Raw genomic sequence first — 22,289 nt, 5'->3', positions numbered from 1 at the left:
GTTTTCCAGAATATTTGGATAAGAAAAATGAACTAACTCATCAAATGCCTGGTCCGAAGAAGGAATAACAATATCTCCTGGAAGACATATCTCAGATTCACCATCCATATTGTCACCTATTAGACCATCACCAACTTTCAATAACCACTCACCAAATTGCTCTGTCTCGTCTTGATCTGAAGCAGTCGTCCCTACAGAGAGTCTCATGTTTTTTGTTAGTTTGAGCACCTGGCAAAACTTCCAAAGGTAAGACGAATTCACTGTTGAATGAACGATATCTTGTCTCGATCCTCATGGAATGACAGGAAGAATTTGTCTAAAGTCTCCACCTAGTACAACCACTTTTCCTCCAAAGGGCAAATCTTTGTTATATGTTGGAGAACACCTCATGATGTCACCCAAGCATATGTCAAGCGCTTCATAGCAGTACCTACTAACCATTGGGGCCTCATCCCAAATTATAAGTTTGGCTTTCAACAGTAACATTGCTTGAGGGGAACCAGGTTTGATGTTACATACAGAATCCTCAGTTATATTCAGCGGTATTTTGAACCTTGAGTGTGCTGTTCTTCCATTGGGAAGAAGTAAAGATGCAATACCACTCGAAGCAACGTTTAACACTATATCACCCCTTGAGCGAATCTCAGCAGACATAAGGTTCCAGAGAAATGTTTTTCCAGTACCTCCATGACCATACACAAAGAAAAAACCCCCTTCATCACAATACACAGCTGTAACAATTTTATCGAATGCATATCTCTGCTCAGGTGTTGCGATGGCTAACATATCTGAGGCATTTTTCTTTAAATCATCCCTGTTAAAGTTTAGCTCTTCCCTTATAACCCTTTCGGTTAACAAAGAATTATCAACTTCAGTTGCTAAAGGCATAGGAGGATAGTCTTTCAAGGTCTTACCATAGGAATGTAAGATCTTGTCTATATCCATTAAGCACAATTGCTTAATCTCATCATCTGACATTGTTAACTTTGTATATTATACGATACCATAAAAATTCAATCAAACTAAAAATGATCAATAAGGAAGAACTTTTATCATTGTAATTAATAGAAACTCACCACTCATGTTCATCACGGCTCTCTGTCGATACAAAATATCATCTGAGAGTTCATGCCAACATCTATCCCAAACATGTTCTGGTCTTGAGATATTGTTGGATGTTAATAGAATGACAAATAACCTCCTAATATATGATCCTGAGGCCCATGAGCTTGCTTCCTTAATTGCATCAATGAATTCTTTGTCATCTTGCAAGAGTCCAAGGGCGAAGCATGCATCTCTATACGTAGCATAAATTATTCCTCCAACTGTTCTTATATCTCGAAAACTCGTACATCCTCTTTGAGTATTCAACAGAAGTCGTTGGTAATATTCTTCGGTATTTGCTGCAAAAAACTTAGTTAAAATCCCACTTTTAAGTTGTTAAATGGATTAAGCTACGCTATTTTAATTATTATGTAGCTTCACATCCGCTTAAGAATAATTTTTCTAAAAAATATTGAAAAATAAAAAATCGTATAATCTACAAATTATAACTGTTGAAAGTTATATGAACATTTATTTTCTAGTGTAGATAAATTGAATAAAATGGACATGGGGTACAGGCTGTTAAGATTTTAAATTTAAATCCTTAAATAAGTAAGATCAAAATTGAATGTAAACTCGTCATTACCTGCAGGTACATGAGTTAACCTTCCAATTGCGAAGCCTTTCTTTCGAGGAAACCACTTTGAAGAATCGTCCTTCCAAACAAACTTGGTTGGAAACTCAGTATAAGTCAGACTTCAAGCATAAGGATATGACATGTTCGCTGCCATCCATCCCAAAAACATGGACCTATGAGATATTTCTCTTTCGACGATATCATTCACATTAGAAGTTTCACCATAAACCACAGGTTGCTCATCCTCCAAATGGAATGGAAGTCTAATCACAAATGGTTCTTTCTCTTGGATTTCGTATCCAAATAGATGCCAGACTGCCTCACATGCCGAAATATACCTACAATCGTAGTAATTCCTAATTTCGTCAACAACTTGTGTGGCTTCTGATGGATCACCAGCATTGTATAGAGTAGCTGTTACGCGGTCATTAATCTTGTGTACATACTTAAACAGATACTTAATAGAACTTGTTTGGCATGTGTATTCCACATTTATGTGGCACCCGAACTTGAGCAACAATTCTGGATTATACGGAACAATAAACTTATTGTCTAGTACACATTCCCTTTTCTTCACTGTTCGACCGTTATCAGTACGCCTATATTTGGGAAATCCGGCCTCATCAATGAGTGTTCGCTGTCTAAACTCTTTAGGATAGAACTTTGAACAGGATCCATTCTTCATGCAAGGTGAATTCTTGTTGTATGGACCACATGGACCATGTACCATGTAATTTTGAACAGCTCTATGTAGATTTGGCCTTTCATTTTCATCAGGAATCTCAGCTGTTATATGTTTGTCTATGTCATCTGGTGTTTGTGGCTTAAACTCGTTACTCATGAATAAAAGGATATGTGCATGTGGAAGCCCTCTCTTTTGAAACTCTACAGTACAAACGTCTGAAAATTGAAAAAGACAAATGAGCAAAGCATTACAACATAGGATTTTAATAAAGCGTTGCATAAACACAGACTTACATCCCAAAATTTTGCCAAATATTTTTCCCTATTTGAGGTCATCTATCAAACCATCAAGCTTGATCTTGAAAACTCGACACAATATATCAGGACGGTCTTCTGCCTTCAATCCAATGGAAGTCACTTCTCTTCTTATCTCATCCCATTCAGGGTTACAGGTCATGGTGATAAAATAGCTAGGATATCCTGCATATCTGCAAATTGCAAACGCATCTTTACAATTATTCATCATATACCTAGGTCCACCGGTAAAAGTACTGGGAAGTATTATTCTTTTGCCAAGCCTTGCAGCATCTACATCCCCGTTTATAAGACTTTCATGCAGACATTTGTATTTATCAACCCTCAACTGTGGTTGTTTACACCTAAAGAATTTTAACCTCTCTGATTCCACCATTGTGTAGGCATCTACCAGAAACTGTTGGAATAATCTCTTTGATCTCAGAATTAACGGAGATTCACCCGTCCTTTTCTGTAGTCGAAAAGCAAAGAATTGTCGCAAAGTGATTGTTTTGTTTTTCTTTGTAGGTCTAGCGGAGATAGAATCTGATGTTGCAATATCCAAACGAAATCCATCCTCCCCATACGGAAACAACAATGGATATTGCAAGGCTAAATAAGATGGATGAAAAACATCAATCCGCTGGAGCTTTCTAGATTGACTCTCTATAATAATATCTCTATCCTTGCTAAGTTGTTCGACATCGCCAACAATCAATGCAGCCACTTCAGATGCAGATGGCAAGTTGTATGTCCTGCCATCTGTAGTCCTTTTACTAATCAACTTAAGCTTTATGTTTGTGCAATTTTCCTGTTGGTATCTATCTCTTGCATAGCGAAAACTCTTTGCCAAACTATTATATCTGTCCAGCATGTTTCTTAATATTGCCACAATTTCCCTATCCCGCTCATTTATAGCTTCATTGGAACTGTAAAAAAAAAATTTATGTTATTTTCTCTCACAGATAAGAAATAACTAAAAAATTTGACTGGTTGCATGAAAATTACCGAAGTGTGCCTATTCGATTATCAATCTCATTTTCTGTGTCATAGATATATAGCTGGGCAAATGTTGGTCGCAAACTATCAGGAGGAAGTAAGCTACCAATGCTATGATAGTTTTGACCCCCAAGCTTAAAAATTGGAGGAGCAGTCCCATTGTTCACCCCACGGTCAATTTTTCCAGCCATTGATGTAAAACAAAACATTGAATTAAATGTCCTTATATTTTTTAGGAAATGAATACTTCTTTGATCTCCTCCAGTATGAAGCTGAATGAGCTCATCAGGAGGCACAGAAAGTAGAGGAAGCTCAATCTTTCCTTCCATACAACATAATGAAAACTTTGGTTGGGGTGACTGTTTGGATTTAGCAAGCCTTTCTCCAGACCACATCCATGCTTTACAGTGTTGACATTGATAAATAGGATTTCCTATATCCCATACATCTGCCGAATGAACTCTCTTTAGCTACTCAGTTGTCATACCGATACAATTTAGTCCATGATGTACACAGATGCAAATAAGCATACAGATAAAAATTTTACATACCGTCTAAGATTTCTGAGGACGGTATAAAATTATCTTCCATATCCGCATCCAACATTGAATCATCATAACCATTCAAAACTACAGTAAAAAAAATTATAAAAAATGCAAACATAATCATTTTGATGTATTACTAATAATTCATATATCTTGCAAACTACAAACTTAAATTCTTGATATAGTAAGAAATTACCTTCATCATCAACTAAAGGGTCAACACGTTGGCCAATGTGTGTGTCAGCGCTTGGTAGATGTGTCTTAACAGTCGATAAATTTACATCTTCATAAAGTTGTGCCAAATTAATAACCACCGAAGCAACAACAGAGGAAGATTGTCCTTTTTGCACCCCAATCATAGTAGAACTTCTTTACAAAAAGTTAAATTTCATTCAAATAAACCATAGAAACTATAGAAAAAAAAGAATATAATAATGACGACTATCTTTTCTAAATTACCTTTCTGTTAGGCACGATCGGTGGAAACCGGAGTGTGATGGAAGCTGATTTTGTGAAACGACTTCAGTTAGATTATTGACGGGTCCTTGTACACTGGAGTATGCTAGAATTATAATAAATCTATGTTATATAAATGATTTCCGATGAAGTATACTTTTTGTTAAATATTGGTGTATGAATCATTTGGCAATCATTCACTATACGTACTATTTGTTAACACGGACAGTGGAGTTCTTGTCAATGAAGGATCCGTCTGTAGAGTTAAAGATTTAGATCTTATCTCTGATGTAGAAGGTCTTACATAATTAGGAGGAGTATTTTCTTGTCCAAAAATTCCATGCGAGGCACAGTGTATACCATGCATAGATAGTTGCTTCCCTATGAATGAGTAATGAGAAATATATATAGAAAATTTTCATCATTAAACCGATATAAATTAAATTTAGATAAATATGAGTCAATTACAGTGAAAAAAATGTCACATTTATCTTTACTGGATTGTAAACTGAGAATATTAGATGAGGTACCAGTTTTTCGACACACTGTTCTTTGACTTGTAGTAATATGATGCACATTTTTATGTACGTCAAAATTTGTATTATTGTTGTTCTTCGACACTGTTAAGTAAAAAAAAAAATAAATGAAACACAAATAATAATTATTCAATTAACTAATCTCGTATTTGATTTTATATAATTTTAGTAGTATACTTTCGTAGTTAAAAATTTTTTTGTATTAGTTTAGCTTTATTGAATTATTTTTTAAATTATTAAACTAAATCAATGAGTATTCATATCATATTATTCAAAATATAACCAGTCATTAGTTAAAAATAAATACAATGCAATTTAAATAACAAATAAAACTCTAAATTTAAATATAATTTTAAAATTTCAATTTATTTAAATCGAGTTAAATAGATATACACAAAACCATCAAATTTTATAGTTTCCCAATTAATATAGAGTTTCATGTATTAATTTAAGATAAATAGTATATTATTTTAAATTATGATAGAGTATATTTTAAATAATATTAAATAATTAATTAACCTAAATAGTATATGAAGATTTGAAGATTGCATAGTTTTTATGTAATTTATAGCTTATTAAATATGAATTTAAAAAGTCACCAAAAAAAAATATGAGTTTAAAAAAAGTTATAAAGATGAATAGTTATTTTTAGTTTTTAAATCACTAAACTAAAATATTTAAAAAATTATGTATAGTACAAACTACTTCGCTAATATTCTCAACAACAATAATAGTTTAAACTGTAATTCCCATAAAAAATAGAAATTAAAGAAGTTTTAGAAGAACACCTACCAGAAGCACCAAAGAAAGCAGACTCATTATCATCAAGTCTTTTTCGTTTTCTTGCCAAAATTATCTTTCGTCTTAACCTTGCAACCTTCGATTGTGTGATTGGAGTAGGATACATTATCGTTGTTAAGTCACTTATCTACAATGTACTTCTTCCGCAACAATGAGCTACGAATACAAATTTTCAAATTTTAATACTTATTTTGAAGTTAAATTTTAAATATCCATTAACTCACAATATTGATTATTTATTGATTAATTTATGAGGTATCAATTTTTACTTAAAAAATAAAAAACTTAATTTTTAAATATGTAAAAATATATTAACAGTGACTTTTAATTCACAAATTAATAATCTAATTAAAATGGATATATATATATATATATATATATATATATATATATATATATATATATATATATATATATATATATATATATATATATATATATATATATATATATAAGCCAAACCAATTTAAATATAGCTATCTTAAGCAAACTAATTGTTACATTATATATTATTAAATAATTAATTGAAAATATACACTCCTGCACCACAATTTTTAAATTTGAATTTAGAAGTATTCAATAAATCACATTTTTTAATCAACATATAACAAAAAAAATTAGTTAAAGACAAAATATTCAACACAGAATAATTTTAGTCATTTAAAATTTAAATATTAAAAATTAGATTACGTATTAAAAATTAAATACAACTTTGTGGTATGCTTCAATAATAATAATAATAATAATAACAATAACAATAATAATAATAATAATATACTTTTAAAAGGTGGTACTGCATGTTCTCCGTGATATATAATTTTTAAATTTATTTTATAAATAATAAAATATATAATTTTGGATAATTACATTGAGTGAATAATAAAAATTAGTATCTAAATTAATAAACTTTAACCTATCTGATAAAAGAAAATGAAACTTACATAAAACATATAAAAATTACATAAAACATAGTGTATTGTGTAGTAACAGTATTTTTAGAGAGTGTATAATAGTCCTTTTTTTTTTCAAATATTTAACAATTAAGCTATATTATATTAATTCTTTTCAATTACTAAACTAATAAGTTTATAACATGTGAACAGTAAAAAAAATAAAATTGTAAAGAAGTTGAACAAAATAAAACCAAAACACTAATCAATAGAAGACTAATCAACACTTAAAAAATTTATTTGAAATGAAAAAAAATAAATAAAACTTACATAAAGATGTGGTGCAATGTGCAACAGTAACACCTTCAAAAGGATATCTAATAATCAAATATTGAATATGAAAGATTATATGTAATTGTAGAGTTCTTATATAGAGCTATTGTATTTTGGGCTGGGCTAAAATATTAATGTGTATATGTTATAATTTGTTGGAAAGAATCAAAGATATTATTTTATTTTAAATTAATAGTTTTCTTTTTTGAACGAAATAAAAATTTTCTATTTACGGAGTCATAAATATAATATAACATACTTTAATGAGTCACAACAGCATACAACACCAACACTCTAACAATCACTCTCATTCAGTAATTTCTCTCATTTAATAATATGTTTTATTTGATAATTATACGTTCAATGATTAACTAATAATAAATTAAAAGCACTTTTTATTAATGTTATTATTTTATTTCGGAAAAATCCATATACTAATTTTTATTTGCGGATTTTGAGTTTAGGTTGAAGAATTTAGAATATGATTAATATATATCGGTCCCATGTCATGATTGCTTAAAATTTGTGCCATCTTCTTCGTGAACCACTCCTATTTTTGAATATTTTTCTGATCTCTAAACAACTTCATGAATCAAAATTTTTCTCTAAATCTCGATTTTAGGGGGGGGGGGAGGAGGAGAGAGAGTGGAGGATCACTGTTGTCAAAGTAGAGACAACGGGCAACAACTCTCCCACATCATCTAACTGTGTGTTACCAGGAGAAAGAAGAGAATTTTTATCAACAGAAAGAAAAAAAAATTTTAAGTAATAATATAATTGGAATAATTCCACAAAATTATATAATTTATTTAATTAATTTTATTAAAAATCAAGACAATTAAACATAAGTCACCTAATATAAAATTAATAGTTCAGTATTAGAATCTTAAAATAATGTTACATGAGAATATAATCGAATATTGAAATTTTATTATTCTTAAAATTGATAATGAAACCTTTTTATTTTATTATTTTATTTTTCATAAAATTATTTCATTATTTTATTTTTCATAAAATTTTTTTCGTTAAGAATAAGTTGAAAATAGCATATAATAAATAAGTGACTCTATTAATTAGAAGTTGGTAAAATCGCTATCCTTCGAGTTAATACTAAATTATAAAATTGGAAGAAAAAAAAGTATTAAGTGTAGTGGTATTTTGGAATCCATGTTGAATATTTAAAAAAAAAAAAAAAAAACCACCAAGAAGCTTAAATGATTGTATCTTTAAAATACGATGATTGATCCCCACCCAAATAATAATAACTTGAGGAGTAAGGTCGCTGAACGCCAATGACTATTGTTTGATATACAGGTCAATTAGTCAATTACTTTCTTGTTCTTTTTAGTCAATTACAGAAATAGCAGATATAATCATATAGTCAAAAAATCTGTATTCTAAAAGTATTCAATAAATTTTAATAAAAAAAATAACATCTAAAATAATATATATATATATTATACGCTAACAATACCCATAATTATCTAATTATATATTAGAGTCATGTTTGACTTGTATCAAAATAAAAAGAAAGTATTTTCAATGTCATTAGCATGTCCCAAAAAATATAGATAATTAAATAAAACAAAACAACAATTATTTAATATAAAATATTTTAAAATTTGAATAGTATCTGTTCTCTCAATAAACAATAGTCATAGCCAAAACTCCACCAAACCTTTAAAACATGCTCCTTTATCTCCATTACATGAAAAACCTCATGTTTCACAGCAGCTACTTTTTAATGGAAGGAGCACCAGACATGTTGAACTCATCCAACAGACGCTTCAAACAAAACAAAACAAAAAAGTATAATTAAGATTTTAACCAAAAAATAAATTCCAAAATATAAAAGAGGCCATATAAGTGAAGACTAAATGAATACCCTCACAACAGGTCTTTTAATAACAGACAAATTTTTTACAATTGGATCAGGTGACTCATCACAAACAAAACATCCATCTTCACCTCGAGGCTACATAAAAAAACAATGAAAAAAAATAAATAAACAGCATCTCATATTTGGCAAATTAAGCCTTAATATACATAGTCTAAAAATCAACAAAAAATAAAGAAGAAATCATACATGCATAGGGTTAATAGGACCAGCACGGGGTACACCAGATTTTACCGGGCCTTGAGTGTCCCTCCACCTCGGTAAATTGGTAGAATCAGAACGTATCACCGATACATCATAAGTATCGCACCATCCAGTAGTTTCTACTTCGACCTTGAATAGAAACTCCTTATCAAGGAAAAACTCATTAAAACCAGTAGGATCTTTGCTTGCTTTCCCTTTTTCCTACACCAAAAAGTTTTACATTTATATCGTTCTAAATAAACAAACATATCTTATTGACAATCATAACGTGTTCAACGAAATTGGTTTCACGTACATTCAACTCTTTCACCATCTCAGTACAGATTCGTCCGAATAGTGCTGCGACCTCCTTATCGAACACAACAAAGTTCGTTGTACCAGTACCATCAAAAACCAACAAATTCAACTTATACCTGTTTTTTTTTTAATTCAAAAACATCAATTAACACCTGGCCTATCACCCTTTAGTTACAACAAAATCATAAAAATGATATTCAACATAATTTAGATGCTCAAACACAATTTTTTTTTAAATTTATCAGTTTTCTAGATTTTAGCCTAGCAAAGGAGACTTTGGTATAAAAGTGTTGTAGGTATATGAATTTTTTTCTGTGCACTCTATCTTTGTTTGCCATCCTTTTTTTTGTGGCTAAACCAGATTTCCATCAACCAAAGCAGTTTTTGTTTTTAATAAATATTAGTATTAAGCCAGATATTGCTAAATCATTAAAAATCAACATAATCAATTAGTTAACTATATTGCATTTTTATGAAAAGATTGCACAAATAAATCTAATTAGAGTAATACCTGTCAACCACATTATTCACGTCCCTATTATAGCCATCGCAGAAGTATTCATCCGCATTAGCTTCTGCCTTCACGCTGCAAACACATGATTTATACCACCAACTTGGAACGGGTTCAACATCAAGAACAGTGGCCCGAACAATATAGAATCCAACCTATATAGGAACAGTTTGAAAGTTTTTAAAAAAAAATTAACCAAACGAAAAAAAGTAGTTTTATATAAAGCACTCACATCCGCAGCAGCACGTAACTCCTTTATTGTTTTCCTCCCAATGGAATATAAAACTTCATCTTCATCAAGATATGCTGGTTTGCCAGAAACCACAGACATGTACTGCGAGATCTCTCTATAGTACACACTACTTATCAATCACGATGCCACAAAAATACAGTTAATATGCACAACCATAAATAATTCACAATATTGTTACAATACCTTTTTCGAAGCATCAAAGCCTCAGGAATATCTGGATTTATCAAGAGTCTAGTACCATACATAATGTTCTGCACAATATTGGTACCTATATATAACAATCATTATTTAAATGAGTTGTACAATTATACATGACAGAAGAATTATCGAATGGAAGGTAACCAAAAGTGTATTTAGATTTAAAAAATTAACTATAACCTACCGTGAACCTAATTAATTATTAAAACTTTTTATTTTAGCAATGACATATAAAAAAAATATTCAATGCAAATATAAAATAATAAAAAATATTATATAATAACAGAAATATAGTTTAAAATTATATATTGATTAATTAATTCTCGAGTAATTCAACATAGGATTTACAATCAACGAAGAAAAAAAACTGCTGATACCTCGTTTATCCAATTTTATATAATAATAGTTTATATCACTTCAACCAATTAAATTTTAGAAATTAAAAACAAAAAAGATAATTTTCAATGATATTTAAAAAAATCTCTACTTATCTCAACTGTTTTTACTATATGAAAATATTGATGGCATAACCTTCCTTCTATTGACAACCTTTCATGAGCCACCCATTTTGCATCTCAATAATTAGTAGAAATAGTTACAATAAGAATATAATCATTTGATAGTAATTAAATACTCATGTACCTCCAGCATTTTTTACTCTTGCAAATTGAAAAATAACTATTGGCAGTTGTTGATCGCCCGATGCTAGAAAATTCTTGATCCGGTCCACCATCTCTCCAAGAACAATAATATTAAGCCGTAAACTGTATAGAAATGCAAATTATTTAGAAAATAAAAGATTACTTATTTAAACATATTAAGTGGTGAGTAAGGATTGTTGGAAAAAACGCACCCGTCATTCTCAATATGAATGACCATCATGTTAATAAGTTTGTCATCGTTCATGTATTTTCTCTCACCCTCCACGCCGGCCATAACTCCAGCAACGTCTTAAATAAATATCAAACAGAAAAATGTGCCCAAATCACACCTTTTAGTGATATTTTGTCATAATTAAGAAAAAAATCAACTTGTGTACTTGCCATAAATTATACACTTACCAACCAAAAAAGGATGATGAGGAGAGTATCCCATAATTTCCCTAAAAGGGACCAACTTAATACCATGTAACGGTATTGCATCACAGAAAGAGGGTAAGACAGTAGTTCTATCTTGAAAAAACAACCGAAATTGATGCGATGTTGTGCGATACAACCCACAGTTGTTGTTAACTCCAAAGTATGTAAAAACATACACAGTTCCTTCCGATATCGATGACTCGAACACAGATATCAAATCCTCACCTACAGAAGCATGCATAGTTGTTCCCTATTTTTTCACAAAGAAAAAAATTTTATTATTCACTTTCTACAGGATCTCATTGTGACATGACTTCATCATATTGAAGATAAAGTTGCTTCATATATATTAAAAATAAAAATATAAAATACTGTTAATAAATAATTATGGCCTAGAATTAATATATATCGGTCCCATGTCATGATTGCTTAAAACTTGTGCCATCTTCTTCGTGAACCACTCCTATTTCTGAATATTTTTCTGATCTCTAAACAACTTCATGAATCAAAATTTTTCTCTAAATCTTGATCTTAAGGGGGGGGGAGGGAGAATGGAGGGTCACTGTTGTCAAAGTAGAGACAACAGCAGCAACTCTCCCACATCATCTAACTGTGTGTTACCAGGAGAAAGAAGAGAGTTTTTATCAACAGAGAGAAAAAAAATTTTAAGTAATAATATAATTGTGGAATAATTCCACAAAATTATATAATTTATTTAATTAATTTTATTAAAAATCAAGACAATTAAACATAAGTCACCTAATATAAAATTAATAGTTCAGTATTAGAATCTTAAAATAATGCTACATAAGAATATAATCAAATATTGAAATTTTATTATTCTTAAAATTGATAATGAAACCTTTTTATTTGATTATTTTATTTTTCATAAAATTTTTTCATTAAGAATAAGTTGAAAATAGCATATAATAAATAAGTGACTCTATTAATTAGAAGTTGGTAAAATCGCTATCCTTCGAGTTAATACTAAATTATAAAATTGGAAGAAAAAAAAGTGTTAAGTGTACTGGTATTTTGGAATCCACGTTGAACATTTAAAAAAAAAAACACCACCAAGAAGCTTAAATTATTGTATCTTCTTTAAAATACGATGATTGATCCCCACCCAAATAATAATAACTTGAGGAGTAAGGTCCCTGAACGCCAATGACTATTGTTTGATATACAGGTCAATTAGTCAATTACTTTCTTGTTCTTTTAGTCAATTACAGAAATAGCAGATATAATCATATAGTCAAAAAATCTGTATTCTAAAAGTATTCAATAAATTTTAATAAAAAAAATAACATCTAAAATAATATATATATATATATATATATATATATATATATATATATATATATATATATTATACGCTAACAATACCCATAATTATCTAATTATATATTAGAGTCATGTTTGACTTGTATCAGAATAAAAAGAAAGTACTTTCAATGTCATTAGCATGTACCAAAAAACATAGATAATTAAAAAAAACAAAACAGAGCCAATAACAAATTGAAGAAAAATTTTACTAAATAATATAATTTTTTTTAGTCCTATACCTATAACAAAAAATGACGCATCAGCCAATTCAAATGAAATACACTAAATATAAACATATTATGTAATACAATCATATTGATAAATTATTTTGGCTTATAAAATTATATTTCCTTAATAAAATTTTTTAATGCAGAATTTAAAGCAAAATAAGACACATTAATTTTTAAAGCATTATTTAATTGTTATAGGACATTATAAGGATAATAATTAAAATTATATAAATTTTCTTATGAAACAAAATTTAAATGAAACAATATTTAACAGAGTTAAAATTTAAATCTTTTTTTACTGTAAAATATTCTTTTATAAAAAATTTTCTTGCTTTTCTTGCAAGAAAATATATAATTGGGTTTTATTCTTGTTCTGTTTTTAATTGAATGGTCACATGAAAATCATAAAACTGTTGAGATTGAAATTGTAATAATTATGAGAATGAGGAACATACAAATGTAGGACTATGTGTATAAAAATAGAGAAATAATTGTGTGGATAAATAAATTAGAAGTACCTGCTCATTCATCAACACCATTTCAATAGAGCTACTGGACTTGGGGTCTTTGAATTTTGGTAAAGACCAGAGTCTGATTACTCTGACATGAATCTTCCAGCTCTCTTTTGGCGGTGCAATCATCTCTAACAAATCATATTGTATATCCATTTTTTCTCTAGATAAAAAAATAAGAGCAAACGTAAATTATAGCAAGTATGTATGATAACAGTATAAGACCATACTTCCTAGGCTTTTATAGCAACTAAGAAGAGGTATATTTTTTTGGGTAAATCACTTTAAAATTAGACTGCATCCAAAATCATATTTCTTCCATAATCCAAAAGAAGAAAAAATCTGTCTTGATAATTTAAAAAATAAAAAAAGATTTGAATTGAAAATACAGCTCTTATTCTATATCATAAATACTGTCAATTAAAAATAAATTGAGTAAAAAAAGATATGAAAATAACAGCTGAATTCATGTCTTCCTTTAAGAAAAAAAAAATATATATACGTATATAATAATACCCATAATATATGTATCAGAAAAATCAATAATATATACGTGTACAGTAATACACATAATATATGTATCAGAAGAAAGATATTTGTATTATTTTATTTCAAAAAAAATCTCATCATTTTATTGTTATTTTCTAAACCATGTATCATACGTAGCAAATTTAAGATAATTTTATCCAAATCATATGCCTTTTTTATGAGCTTAAATTATTAGAAAAAATAATTTTATAACATAGTATCATATTTTCTATAATTTAAAATTTGAGGTATTGATTTTTATTGACTCCAAAAAAAATATTACAACATAAGACAAATAAAAAAATAATATATAAGATTTAGACAAAATAAAAAAAATTACGTGAAAAGACTTATTAAAAGAGGGATCAATTGTATGATAAATTTAATTATATATGGGTCGCATGCAATTTGGGATTAGGGTTTTAAATTACATATATTAATGAATTAGTTCAGAGACTTACCATGGTTACAACCAAGGTTCTGAGAACAGGAAAAGGACCCAAGAAAGGATCCATCGGGAAGCTGTTGTTAGGACTGGGCATGTTTGTGTGCAAGTGTTTCAAGTTATTGGTTTTTTTTCTCTATAATCTAAAACACAAAACATACAACGGTGAGCTGAATAATCAAATAATAATCTACAAATTTTACAAAAACACAAAGCAGCAGCAGTACAACAGATCCAGAACCCCAAAATCAAATAATCATTCAACGATTTCAACAAAACAAAACCCTATAATCATTCAATAATTTGTTGATTTTAGAATAGAGATCCAGAGAATAAAATGAAAATCGAAGAATAGGTGCACACCAAAGCCACTGACCTTCGAGATAATGACGCCGAGACGACGGCGACAAGACGATCGCGAACAGCAGGAAGAATCCGACGGAGGATGGGCGCTGAGTGATGAAGAAGACATCAAATAGGGGATCTGACTTGGAAAAACACCGACAGTATAAAGAGAAACTCTTCGGACAGCCACGGACGGCGGCAACCGATCACTTCATTCGGCGGCGGTGGAGGCTAGCTAGGGTTTTCTCTTCTTGTTATCTTTGAATGAAAGAATGAATAAAGGTAACAAAAGAGAGGAGGGAGACCAGCATGCAGCAAGTGTTATTCCCTTTTTGTTTTCTTTTGTTTTATTTATCTATTCTAACTTATAAAAGTAACAAAAGAGAGGAGGGAGACCAGCTAACGTGTTCTTGCTTTCTTTTGTTTTCTTTATTTATTCTAATTCCCTTTCTGTTTTCTTTATTTATTCTAATTCCCTTTTTATTTTCTTTTGTTTTCTCTATTCATTCTAATTTATAAAGAGACTACTTGTGATTGATCAGATTCTCTACACTTATTTTGATAAACGAAAAAATTGATTAAAAAAAGTTCTTATTTCTGTTCATTGAATAGATTCTGTCTATTTTAAAATAATTGTTGTTTTAATTTTAACTTTTAGATTCATTAAAAAATTAAAATATGCATTTTAAATTAAAATAAAAGCCATACCTATTTTAAAACTGAAGAAGTATATGATAATGATAATAATAATGATGATGAATGAGCAAATAATTTCAGTAATGCATGATTTATTCCCAAGTTCTCAAAGTAGTAATCATATCCATGAGAGAGGGGATTCCAATGCAAGGTTCAAGATATTCCAAAACCAAACATGCTGTGCATAGTTGAATCTCACTCAACTCTCCTTGCAATTGCCAACATATTATCACCACCACCAATATTACACTTATTTCTTCAACGGGCTTTCATTTTTTTATATAATTATTTAAATACTAATAATAATAATAACTATTTATTAAAAGAAAACACACTCAAAATCTTGGATTAAATAAACAAATATACGAAACAACTCTTGTATCAAGTTATAAGAGATAAATTAATGTCAACACAAAAACTTTGAAAAATAAACTGCTCATATATTGTAGATCCTAATAACTCTCAAACAACCATAGTTCATTCAAATAATAGTTTAAATAAATTATTCTCCTATATTTTAAATCGAACTGTGTAGAGGCGTGTTGATTTAGTCCTCCCCCACAACCCACTTCCCTTTCTTAGATTTGGATGAAACTGACTCCTCTCCAATCTCTTCAATATGTTTCTTAGCTCCGAGAATCTTAGAATTATATTTCTCATCAACTGCAGGAGATGGAGTTGGCTCACTCTCACAAGCCTGGGATATGCCATCATGTACCAATAAATATAAGAATAATAATATTTTAGTTACTATGTAAAAATTAATAACATCACTGTAACAATTTAAATTGGAAATCATTTGACACAAACCTTAGAAGTGTTGTATGGACCAGTAGACAAACTCAATAGTTCAGAATTTTCATGGGACAAAAGGCCCTACAAAACAATCGATTCAATAAAAAGACATCATCAAAATCTGGTTGATCTGTTTTTCTAATACAGAAACAAAAGAAAAAGTTATTAGACAGAGGGGATTACAGTGTCGGAATTGTATTTATCCAGGAAGGCAGAGACCAAAGAATTCTCATTAGTCATTCTCAGCACATGAATCACATATGGTTCATAAGAGTTCAGATTCCTCATCTTGAGTTGCACTTTGAAGATGAACTTAATATCCCTAAGCTTATTAATCTCTTCGGGACAGGAATTTTTCTCAACACCCTTCACAGTTAGGGAAAAAAACTTCATTCATGCTCTCATAAGTAATAAAAATTAAGGTATAGTCCATACTATTAACACAAAAAAATGAATATGACATCAAACCTTAGTCACACAAGACTGCCTAAGGTCCTTAGCAGAAACTCCAAGAAACTTTGCAGCTTCTCCATCGAACAAAACAAAAGAGCCAGCATCGGTGTGGTCTATCACCCTTATGTGGATGATGTACCTATTATTCACCAAAAAATATACAGTCCAAGAACAACACACTACATAAATCTTACCAATAATCAGTATCTATACTATGCTATTACTGAATTGGATGCAAATAATTTTTTAATGACTTACCCAAGAGTCTCCATCCCACAAGGAAGAATAAAACGTATCAAATGGAATTAAAAAAAATCTAAAAGCAAGTGACCCCGTGAACAAATCAAAGCTAAATAAACCAGTAGCCAATAAATTTTTTTATATTTCCCTTGTGAATCAGAATCCAAAAACACAGAAATAGCAAGCCACGAAAGTAACTTTGCAATGTGATTTCAATAATAGTTAATCTAAATCTCCAACCCCACATTCACACAATTATCACCGACTGGCCATAACAAAAGCAATTATCACCGACTGGCCATAACAAAAGCAAAAATTATGAGCAGTGCCTTTTAATTAAAAAAAAAATACTAATCAAGTAGAATTTTACAACATGTAATCAAGAAAAAAATAATAATCATGAACAGTGTGAAACTTCACATCAAACTCAAAAACAACTCATAAGATTCCATATTCGATCTGAAAACTCAGAAAGGGGAATTATCCAAGAGTCTCCATCCCACAAGCGAGAATAGTTTAAAATAATCCTTATTATATATAATTCATAAAAAATGTTATAAAAATACCTATTAGAATAATAATAATTTAATAGTGTCTGAGCAAATAATACAAATGCATAGATTACACCATTATCTTCGAGGACAAAGAGTATATAATGTGTGAATGTTAAAGAAGTATCGTGAGTCATACCTTGGCTCATAGAACCCGTAGTCTCTAATGCAATTGGGACAGAAATATTTTTTATCAAGTTCTTTCAAGCCACGACGACACTTCTTACATCCTTTGTACCTCCAACCAAATTCAGTCTCAACTTCTTTAATCGTCCCGGCTGTAACAAATACAGCATCCTAAAATCGATGGATGGGAGGGTACAACACAAAAATTGAGATTATGATCCAACAAACATTAGAACTAATACAATAAAAAAAGGAAAACTAATAAAGAAAGAATTTTACCTGATTATGCTCCTTTATCTCTGCAATTGTTTTGTAGACTGACAGACGCAAAAAATCCTCCTCATCTGAAACAGGTTGACCACAGACCAGCGGCATTATGCCTTGTCCGTCAACAGGATCCAATTTGTTCACCCTTGCATTTTTAAATCAGAAATTATGAAATTTGTCAATAGTTTAATAATCAAAAGCATTGTATAAATAATCTGCTGACCACAATACTGATCTATACACTGTACCTCGCAAAGAAATCCCTGGCAGCTGGAAACTCAACATTGATAAACAGTTTCGAATTGTAGTTTGTGTTAGATACACCCATGACCCCTACAAAAGACATAACAAAACAAAGAAAATACCATAAGCATATGATGACAGAAAACATGCATTCAAATACCAGTAAAATAAACAAATAAACAAACCACTATAAAATTTCATCTTGCCCATTTGGAGAATAACCACATAGGTAAGACACGGGTGTTCCTCTAGATATTTGAGCAATTCAAAAGCAAAAGACTGCCACAACGTTACCCTTAATTTCTGTCCACCCCTATAAGAAATAGCAATTCTTGTAGATTAAAGAGAGACACAAAATTCCAAAATAAGATTTTAAAACAAAAGCCACTATCAAAAAGATATTAAGCATTACTCAAGATCATCAAGTTCTATGGTGATATAACTTGACGGCTTCCCATCCCGTGTGAATTCGACCAAGTTACCCTTAGAAGCAAGCTGACCTATCACATCTACAAAATAAAAGCACCAATCTATTGATTAACAAAACTCTATATGCCCAAATTTTTCTCTTTGGAATCAATGCATTTTATTCATGTTGAAATCAGATCCCTTTAATTCTCTTAAAAATAAAAATAATAAAAACTGTTAATAAATAGTTAGGGCCTAGAAATCGAAGTTCCTGAAGAAACAAAATTATAGGACATTATAAAGATAATACACAAAATTATATAAATATTTTTATTAAACAAAATTCAAATGAAACAATATTTAACTGAGTTAGAAATTATATTATTTCTTAATATAAAATTACAGCAAGGGAATATTTGTTACAGGAAGGGAATAATAAAAAAAATTCTTCCTTAATATAATATCTCAATGAAACAAATTTTAGATTAATATTATATAAATCTACAATAGTTGAGACTTGAGAGGAATAGCAACAACCATCAATTGAATCCATATTTGTCCACTATATGCTCATAATAAAAAAAAGACAGCAAATGGTGCAAAACAATATATAGGATTAAAAAATTAGACTTTAAAGAATTAAACAACACATACATCATAGATTAATCTAACAAAGTACTTACCAACTAAATAAGCATCTTCTTTAGACTCTGATTGAATTGTTTTGAACGGAACAAAATTAAATCCGTTCAATGGAACTGAAGAATCTTGTACCGGACGCACAATCGTGTCCCTCTTGAAATGGATCCTAAATTCGTGTCTAGTAGGCTTGAACTTGATGGTATTCAAAGCAACTCCAAAATTAGTGACCACGTACACGTTGCCCTCAGCGAGTAAGCCCTCGAAGATAGGAACAAATATGTCTTTTACAGTGCATTGAATTGTATCTCCCTGAATGCATTAATTTTATAGAGTCATAGATAAATGAGGTTTATTGCTCAGTCATTACCAAAATAAATCTGAAATGAAAAGAGAAAATTTTACCTCTTCATCAAGGACAACCATCTCAATAGGTGCCTTCATCCCAGATCTTGCAAATTGAGAAACGGTCCAAAGTCTAATGACACGTACTTTGAGCTTCCACACCTTATGCGCTGGACCAGCATTGATACACTTGATGAGATCATACCTAAAAATAAAAGACCTCATATTTAGTGAAAGATAAAAAAAAAAACTTATTGTGAAACAATCCACATGGCACATGAACTCACCTAGCTGCCATTGCTACTTGCCACTACAAAATTACTTAAATAAACTGAATTTCAGTGTAGATAAAGAACAAATGTAGTGATCACCTATGCCAAATTTATAGAGAGTCACAGCACTGTTCAGCCCCAGTATTGGTAAGGATTGCAAGAATCTTTACGTTCCTATCAAAATCCAGCTAAAAAAAAGGGAAAGTGTTTAGACTATTCAGGATTAAAGAATCTGAATCATATCAATAAAATCAATAAATTAATAAATCAATAAATAAAATAAAATTCAAAATTAGGTTAGAAATCAACGGCCAACATTTACTGTGTTCCATTTACATGGCAAACTGGAGTTTAATTCTGAAAAATCAAAATAAGAAGCAATATATGCTGAAGAGGAAATTACCATATTTACATACATTAGTAATGTAAAAATGAATTTTTTACTTAATATACTAAAACTGAATAAGTAATATAAAAATAAATTTTTTTAAATTATATTAAGTAGAAAATTCTGAATAAAATATATTATATATTAGTAATGTAAAAATAAATTTTTTTAAAATTAATTTTTTATTTAAAATTAATTTGGCTTATTAACCTAAACAAATTTTTTTTAATCAAACTTAGATTTATTTTTTTGTTAATCTTAACCATATGTATTCCTATATATTAATAATAAATTTAAAAATAACATAATTATATTTATAAATTTTATTTTAATATAAATACTAATATATTTTTTTATTAAAATTTTTTGCCTCTTCAAATATTTTTTTCAAGTTCCGTCTGTACTCCTACGTACTCTCATTTTTTATTAAATTAATTTGTATTTGATGTAAAAAATTTGGAATCATAGACTATTTTAATTTCAACAGGTACAGACTAAAGGCGTTATGAGAATTAAATTTGATATATAGCACCAATTTTTTGTTTCCTAATCTGATATAACTCCCAAAAGGTTTGTTGTAACACCCTAACTACCAAACCTCACGCTTCCGGCTGCGTAACTCTGATAGCTCGGACATTACGACGACACTTATACTATTTAATACTAAAATATGAGCCTGTTTAAAACTTTAAACCGCAATACCGATCCAAAAGTACTTTCGTTCGATAACGTACATCCACAAAAACCATACAACTTACAAAAACTCATAAAGAGTACATCCATATATATACATACATATATATAAATAATATTACAAACATAATCCAATACAATTCCTATCCCTCTTACAGATTATATCAAGATAAAGGCGAGGGTACAATAAACCATAACTAAAACAATATAGAGCATCACAACAACAATTAAATAAACTCTTCGTAACTTCTGCGCCCATATCCTGAAAGGGAAAAAATGTAGGGGGGTGAGAACATCATCCTCGAAAGGGTTCTCAGTAGAGGGTTTTTGGGAATTACTGTAATAGGATACATGAAGATAATCGCACCAGTGATTCATAACCGTCTTATGCCTCTTTTCAAAAACAACGGTTTACAATGAAAGTAAAGTCGAAAATCTTTTCGGAAAGAAGAACCGTTCAATTCTCAAAAACTCAAAAGCCTTTCACAGCGGTTTATCTAAGCGAAACCAAAATAGCCTTTCATATTTTATTCCAAACCAGAAACACAAAACCGAAATCAACCATCAGTTCATCTTATTCCAACCACGGCCCTAGGCCCAAACAATCCAACCAGCAACCAATCACCACAATCCAACAGAGTCCCAGATGCAAACACAGATAGGAAGTTCAAGCACAAACAAACAGTTATTACAAGTAAAACAGTTAGCAATTAATCACATAGGCAAACCAAGTATAATATGCACACCCAACCAATGTCACACAAATGCATATGATGCATGCCTGTCCCTAGTGGCTGATGATATCATCTGTCGGTTATAGAGCCAACCCGACAAGTCCTGGTAGCTAACCATTGGACTGTCCTTCTGTCGTGCATCCCCAACTCGAGTTATACTCATCATAAACTTGATCATAATCATAATCCATATCCATCACCCTCACTGGTGAATATTTATCCATCACCATCACTGGTGAATATTTATGGGGGCGAGCTCATCTGGGCCTTTCACAGTGCCCGGCCACACTTACGACATTGGGTTAACAGAGCTTCGAGTCTCAACCTGGAGCACATGGTGGCTAGCCATTGCTACTACCCAGGGAAACCCTCATCTCCAATAGTGGAAGTGCAAA

At 30.1% G+C, this 22,289-nt stretch overlaps 4 protein-coding genes across 4 annotated transcripts; all 4 read right to left on the bottom strand.

Moving 5' to 3' along the window:
- Window positions 1-291: 291 nt before the first annotated feature.
- On the bottom strand, window positions 292-978 carry LOC140182119 (uncharacterized). The gene has a single exon (XM_072228236.1). It carries the CDS (start codon window positions 976-978, stop codon window positions 292-294), a length of 687 nt encoding a protein of 228 aa, XP_072084337.1.
- Window positions 979-1,802: 824 nt separating this feature from the next.
- On the bottom strand, window positions 1,803-4,562 carry LOC112777854 (uncharacterized). Its single transcript, XM_025822239.2, has 6 exons — window positions 4,400-4,562; window positions 4,210-4,287; window positions 3,668-4,106; window positions 2,896-3,588; window positions 2,711-2,853; window positions 1,803-2,581 (listed from the first exon to the last, which is right to left on the bottom strand). The coding sequence occupies exons 1-6, from the start codon at window positions 4,560-4,562 to the stop codon at window positions 1,803-1,805; spliced, it is 2,295 nt and encodes a 764-aa protein (XP_025678024.2).
- A 4,391-nt stretch (window positions 4,563-8,953) lies between these two features.
- Window positions 8,954-13,882, bottom strand: LOC112777297 (replication protein A 70 kDa DNA-binding subunit D). The gene is made up of 11 exons (XM_072228235.1): window positions 13,733-13,882; window positions 11,641-11,908; window positions 11,433-11,529; window positions 11,222-11,343; window positions 10,565-10,649; window positions 10,361-10,487; window positions 10,129-10,283; window positions 9,616-9,733; window positions 9,306-9,521; window positions 9,105-9,194; window positions 8,954-9,004 (listed from the first exon to the last, which is right to left on the bottom strand). The coding sequence occupies exons 1-11, from the start codon at window positions 13,880-13,882 to the stop codon at window positions 8,954-8,956; spliced, it is 1,479 nt and encodes a 492-aa protein (XP_072084336.1).
- A 2,405-nt stretch (window positions 13,883-16,287) lies between these two features.
- Window positions 16,288-19,376, bottom strand: LOC112777853 (replication protein A 70 kDa DNA-binding subunit D-like). Its single transcript, XM_072228234.1, has 10 exons — window positions 19,361-19,376; window positions 18,828-18,924; window positions 18,601-18,728; window positions 18,421-18,505; window positions 18,185-18,317; window positions 17,919-18,076; window positions 17,004-17,127; window positions 16,719-16,901; window positions 16,551-16,616; window positions 16,288-16,437 (listed from the first exon to the last, which is right to left on the bottom strand). Exons 1-10 carry the CDS (start codon window positions 19,374-19,376, stop codon window positions 16,288-16,290), a joined length of 1,140 nt encoding a protein of 379 aa, XP_072084335.1.
- Window positions 19,377-22,289: the final 2,913 nt, after the last annotated feature.

This window comes from Arachis hypogaea, chromosome 19 (assembly GCF_003086295.3).
Source record: "Arachis hypogaea cultivar Tifrunner chromosome 19, arahy.Tifrunner.gnm2.J5K5, whole genome shotgun sequence".
NCBI classification, from domain to species: Eukaryota; Viridiplantae; Streptophyta; class Magnoliopsida; order Fabales; family Fabaceae; genus Arachis; species Arachis hypogaea.
Note: the sequence above shows the minus strand (reverse complement) of the source record. Positions and strands in the feature narration are given on the sequence as shown.